The sequence below is a fragment of the Sycon ciliatum genome, chromosome 1, assembly GCF_964019385.1.
Source record: "Sycon ciliatum chromosome 1, ocSycCili1.1, whole genome shotgun sequence".
Lineage (NCBI taxonomy): Eukaryota > Metazoa > Porifera > Calcarea > Leucosolenida > Sycettidae > Sycon > Sycon ciliatum.
The window spans coordinates 33,831,256-33,837,609 of NC_088643.1; the positions used below are offsets into that span (position 1 = coordinate 33,831,256).

Below are 6,354 nucleotides of genomic sequence, written 5' to 3' on the forward strand. Positions count from 1 at the left end.
CACAGTTCACTTGTCCGCATGCACACACATTACGTACATACATGGATCACGTGTTCACGCATTCACGCCCGACCTCAATAACAATAGCCTTGAATAGGGCACAAATGTGCAGTATTATCAGATGTGATATCAATCATATCAATCATAATATTATTATCATCGATATGTGACGGTGAAATTCTCACAACAGCCAACCCTAGAAGGCAACCAAGAGCCACTAGTCAAATAAATTGAAACTAAAAGAAGTACACACAATCAGTGATTCTGAGCTCCACTGAGGAGACTAAACGCGTTCAAACAGCCACCTGCTCAGAAGTTAGTTAAATAAATGAATAAAGAAAGAAAGAACTGATGGAACATCATGATACGCACTGGCTGCAACTATCTGTCTACAGGTCAGGCAAAGGAGGCAAGTCATCGGCTTCTTCCTCTGCAAACCTCTCAAGCCGTGGCATCAACTGCTGGACCGCCACAGGGGCAGCAGTTCTTGCTGCCTGAAGACCACTGTTTGCATGAAGGAAGACGAGTGCATCAACGTTCTCGTGCGTTAGACTTGCTCGTAGTTTGCTGACAATGATGCCAGCCGCTGAAAATACTCGCTCCGACGGCACAGAGGTGGCAGGTATGCACAGCACGCGCTTTGCCAACCTTGCCATGGTGGGAAACCTGTCCGCATTCGTCCTCCACCAATCGAGTGGGTCCACAGATGAGCCTACTTGTTTCTCCGTGAAGAATTGGGTTACCTCCACCTCACAATCCGATGCTGCCGATGAAGTTGTGGATGGCTCGACGCTAGGGCACGCGAAGAACAACGACATGTCCTCTTCCATAGGTCGCTTGGCAGGTGGCTCCAGAATACATTCGTCATCAGAGCTGCTCCCATTGCTGTCGGCAGTGATTTGAGCACACACCCGGCGAACAATCTCTGACTTCAACTCGTCCTTGTCTTCGTCACTGTCCAAGAATCCGAGGCTCCGTGACCTGGGATCCAGTGCTGCAGATACAGATGGCAGCGAGATTGGGTCAAATGGATCGAGGACAACTTCACCTCGATTTCCATTGCCAGTGATTTCCGGAAATCCGCAGCCGATGCCGAGAGTTCCTCATTCGCAGTACGAAGACCACGTAGCAAAGACTTGGCCACCGGCACCACCAACGTCTGTGTACAGTAGGTTTCCCCACCAAGAACAGTGGTAGCCTTTGCTGGTGCCTCCAGTGCTGCCACTATCTCCTTGGCGAGATTCCACTGGTGGTCCTTCAACTGCAGGTGCCGATGGGAGCTCTTGGTCAGCTTGGGGTCTTCCAAAACCGCCATGATTGGCAGCCTCAGGTGAATCAGGCGCTGGAGCATCAGAAAGGAGCTGTTCCATCGCGTTGGAACATCCTGGATGACTCGTAGAGGAGTGCCAGACTTGCTAGCTGACGCCATAGCTACTTGCTTGTTGTTTAGCGCCTCTGTGCTCTTGGCACTGTGGCTGAAGTGACCAACAAGTTGCCTGGAAGAAGCCAGCAGTTTCGTGACAGGCCTTGATGCTGTTATAGCATGCCTGATGCAGGTTTGCAACCGATGGGCAGCGCAAGCTTGGTAATCCCAGTGATGTTGGCTGCGAAGAAGTCTGCTCGCTGCCATCTGGTTTGGTGCTTCATCATGGACTAAGCACTGCACAGTGTCATGCGCAATGTTGAATCTGCTAAGAACTGCTTCTGTGCTGGCAGCAAGGGTTTCCGCTGTGTGACTCCCGTTGAAGCGCTTGGTCTCAAGAACGTGCGACACCAGTTTCCAGTCGTCCGTGACATAGTGGCTCGTGTACGTTACAAAGGAGACCACAGCCTTCGATGTCCACGCACCCGTTGTGATAGCAATTGATGTAGCACCTGCTAATTTTGTCACAAGCTCCTTTCGTGCAGCATCGTGCCGCCGACGCACCATGGATGCGATGGTCGTCCGTGAGGGAACGGTGAATGAAGGTTCCACGAAGGACAGCAATTGCCTGAACCCAGGATCGTTGACTATCCCAAGAGGACGCATATCAGCAGTGACCCAGTCGGCGATGAGCCCCCGAATCTGAGTTGACCTGGCCGAATTACAAGTTCTCTTCGAGTGCGATACTGCAAACGATTCCATTGGCTTTGTCCCAACCGTGGTACGTGTTGCTGCCGCTGCGCTGCGCTCGCTCGGCTCGCTGCCTTTCTCACTTTCTCACTTTCCCTCTTCTCCTTGTAACTTTGGCATGTTAGCAGATGATTGGACAAGTTCGTTATACCACCCGTATATTTGTATGTGCCCTGGCAATGTTTGCACAAGACTTGCTTTGACACTGGTTGGGAGAAGTGGTCCCAGACCTTCGATCTCTGACCAGTCTTTCGTGGTAAGCCAGCCCCGCTTGATGACGATGCTTGTTGCAACTCCATTTTTCGTCAGGCAACACTACACTTCACTCAAGCCAACTACTGCAAACGAAAATCACTCAACTACGAAAGGAACTCTTGGATGTGACTGCGAGACCCACGAAGAAAACTGAAGGAGCAGCGACAGCTAGCACGTCTTCTCCGAGTTTCGCTACACGACTGTATTCACGGAGCCCTTCACATCTTTCGTTATGTAAACGGCTCCGTAGTACACGATTGACTCCCGCTCGATCCCACGCGCAGGGATTCCTGCTGAGCTCAACCACGCAAACCGGTACGGTAGCTATCCATAGTCGCATGTACAGGAACTGCTCTCCTCACAACCAAAACCGTTTTCCAGAACCTTTCCAGAACCAAAAGAAGTGCATGCCGCACTGCCCCTGACACTGGAAGCGAAAAGGTGAGAACTCAAACTGCATGCAGCATAGCACAACTTTGAACTAGGTACGCGGAGCGCCGCACTGACACTTGGCTACATGTACCACAAGACCATTTGGCAGCAGTATGCGGCATTGCGTGTTACTTTTAGAGAGAGTACGCTAGTAGGTCTACTAGTACTAGTACTCTGCACGCCTTCTGGGCTGTGCACGTAGGTCTACGAGTATGTGACTTGTGACCATGGTTGTTGACTGCATGCACAACACTCTACATGCTCAGGTATAATAAGGTGATCATGTGTGTACAAAACTTGTATTGGCAATAACTTTGGCATACAATAATATTTTTCAACCAAATTTTCTGTGTTGATACATTGGGTTAGTTGTCATCGATTTCCAATATCAAATTTAAATTATGAGCTGAATGACGTCATCAGTGCTACTTTTTATGTTCAGATTTCAACCCAAAACGCGGAGAAAACGAAAAATAGTAAGGCCACAAATCCTGGTGAACTGGATAGCCTTTGAGCGCTAGATAAAGGATATTGGTGGATATTGTACATAGATAACAACATTTCGCTGGAAACCAGTATCGACTTGTTTCACCATACGCACTGTACACATTTAGTATACGAAGCTGTCATACCTCGGGGTCTGTTCAGACTCACCACCGCGATGAACGGGTGTTTAGTATCGATATCCAGCACATTCCCGCTTGCTGGGATGTACAGCTAGCCAATACAACAGCTCTCATTCGCCAAAGACATTCCCCACGCTCCGCGTTTATGGATGAAGCTGTCATTGCCGTTTCAAAATAGCCGACATTGTCTCTTACACATAAATGACTGCGCTGTACATGTAGTGCATCACACCAGCAATCTGCTGTAGATCTACAGACAGTGCATGCAGCGAGCCGAGCATGCGCACTTGAGTAGGGTACTTTACTCCCACGCGCGCGCGATCGCTGGTCACAACTGAGTCTGTACACGCGACTGTGCTCGTGTCGTTGTGACTTGCAAGTGCACTCTGTACTGCACTGATGTACTGTATGACTGGACAGGAACAATGCAAGTGCAGTTTTCAGTGCGTGGACTCGGCTACTAAAACATTTTGTGGAAGGAAACAAGCCTTCTTTATGATCTTGGTCATTTTTCTCAATCGACTCTGCGCTTCGAGCTAGATGTGTCCGTGGGGTATTGCCCAACTAGAACTAGAGTCCTCACATGCCCCAGGTCGCGAGGAGCTAATCACTTTTGTCAGCAGAACTCCTGCTGGGGACTCGACACATTTATTCCGTCCGATGTCATCCCCGCTGCGAGTGGGGAGCTTCATGCCCACGATAAAAGAGAACGTCATGATATTTGAATCCTTCATCAGAGAAAGCTATTCGAGCTCAAAACGACACAAGACAATGGCCATGATAAAGATACTCGTACAGATCGCGATGTGACTGGCCTCCAAAAGTGCTGCAAAAGACTTGAAGTATTTTTCAAAACAAGATTGGGAAAAAAAGCTGAGCGCTCGAGTGCGGCGAACACGGCCAAACGCCATATTTTCCTTGGTAACATGACGTCAGCCACATTATCACCATGGCGAATTGCAGCGCTGATCTTGAAGTACAGCGGCACCAGAAAAGTGTCCTTATTCTACCTGAGTGCATGCATGCATGATAGAGTACTCGAATTTTTTCCGAGTACTCGATCGTTCAAAAAAAGCGATCGAGTACTCGAGTATTCGGTATAATCGTTTCACCCCTACTTTTTTCCCATTTGTGCCCACATGTCACTTTCAACGTACCTCTCTATACCATGACCCAGTTGTGATGTGAGTGGTCGCATTGATTTGATTTTTGGTTTGCTTGTAGGCCGCTAGCACCCGCATTCAGTGACGCTTATAATTTGGCACTGCTGTGAATAGATTAGTCGCAAAGTGAAGAATCACGGGCAAAAAGGCCCAAAACTTCGAGATAGTTTGATATCAGCTTTGACCAACCCTGGGCGAGTTGGTTATTGAAATGTGGAATTTTTTCTTGGTTCACTTCCCTATGTCCAGCCAAACAACAAGATCAGGGTGGTGATTGTCAGTTCTTGAGCTTCGAACGGGCAGAAAGGTGAGAAATTGTCGCTTTTTTCCCATTTGTGCCCACGTGTCACTTTCAACGTACCTCTCTATACCATGACCCAGTTGTGATGTGAGTGGTTGCATTGATTTGATTTTTGGTTTGCTTGTAGGCCGCTGGCACCCGCATTCAGTGACGCTTATAATTTGGCACTGCTGTGAATAGATTAGTCGCAAAGTGAAGAATCACGGGCAAAAAGGCCCAAAACTTCGAGATAGTTTGATATCAGCTTTGACCAACCCTGGGCGAGTTGTTTATTGAAATGTGGAATTTTTTCTTGGTTCACTTCCCTATGTCCAGCCAAACAACAAGATCAGGGTGGTGATTGTCAGTTCTTGAGCTTCGAACGGGCAGAAAGGTGAGAAATTGTCGCTTTTTTCCCATTTGTGCCCACGTGTCACTTTCAACGTACCTCTTTATAACATGACCCAGTTGTGATGTGAGTGGTCGCATTGATTTGATTTTTAGTTTGCTTGTAGGCCGCTGGCAGCCGCATTCAGTGACGCCTAAAATTTGGCACTGCTGTGAATAGTTTAGTCGCAAAGTGAAGAGTCACGGGCAAAAAGGCCCAAAACTTCGAGATAGTTTGATATCAGCTTTGAGCAGCCCTGGGCGAGTTGTTTATTGAAATGTCGAATTTTTTCTTGGTTCACTTCCCCATGTCCAGCCAAACAACAAGATCAGGGTGGCGATTGTCAGTTCTTGAGCTTCGAACGGGCAGAAAGGTGAGAAATTGTCGCTTTTTGCCCATTTTTGCCCACGTGTCACTTTCAACGTACCTCTCTATAACATGATCCAGCTGTGATCTGAGTGGCCACATTGATTTGATTTTTGGTTTGCTTTTAGGCCGCTGGCACCCGCATTCAGTGACGCTTAAAATTTGGCACTGCTGTGAATAGTTTACTCGCAAAGTGAAGAATCACGGGCAAAAAGGCCCAAAACTTCGAGATAGTTTGATATCAGCTTTGAGCAGCCCTGGGCGAGTTGTTTATTGAAATGTGGAATTTTTTCTTGGTTCACTTCCCTATGTCCAGCTAAACAACAAGATCAGGGTGGCTATGGTCAGTTGTTGAGCTTCGAACGCGCAGAAAGGTGAGAACTTTTCGCTTTTTGCCCATTTGTGCCCACGTGTCACTTTCAACGTACCTCTCTATACCATGACCCAGCTGTGATGTGAGTGGTCGCATTGATTTGATTTTTGGTTTGCTTGTAGGCCGCTGGCACCCGCATTCAGTGACGCTTATAATTTGGCACTGCTGTGAATAGATTAGTCGCAAAGTGAAGAATCACGGGCAAAAAGGCCCAAAACTTCGAGATAGTTTGATATCAGCTTTGACCAACCCTGGGCGAGTTGTTTATTAAAATGTGGAATTTTTTCTTGGTTCACTTCCCTATGTCCAGCCAAACAACAAGATCAGGGTGGTGATTGTCAGTTCTTGAGCTTCGAAC

The 6,354-nt window shown here is 47.8% G+C and overlaps 1 protein-coding gene across 1 annotated transcript; it reads right to left on the bottom strand.

The window, feature by feature from the left end:
• Nucleotides 1-389: 389 nt before the first annotated feature.
• On the bottom strand, nucleotides 390-1,930 carry LOC135830877 (zinc finger BED domain-containing protein 4-like). Its single transcript, XM_065343094.1, has 2 exons — nucleotides 1,117-1,930; nucleotides 390-994 (listed from the first exon to the last, which is right to left on the bottom strand). Exons 1-2 carry the CDS (start codon nucleotides 1,928-1,930, stop codon nucleotides 390-392), a joined length of 1,419 nt encoding a protein of 472 aa, XP_065199166.1.
• Between the last annotated feature and the right edge of the window lie 4,424 nt (nucleotides 1,931-6,354).

Excerpts from the sequence above, each read along its gene's own strand:
- LOC135830877 (XM_065343094.1), bottom strand. The coding sequence starts at position 1,930 with ATGGTGCGTCGGCGGCACGATGCTGCACGAAAGGAGCTTGTGACAAAA. Across the intron at positions 995-1,116 it reads GTCTTTGCTACGTGGTCTTC|CACTGGATCCCAGGTCACGG; the intron begins GTACTGCGAATG and ends CTGTATCTGCAG.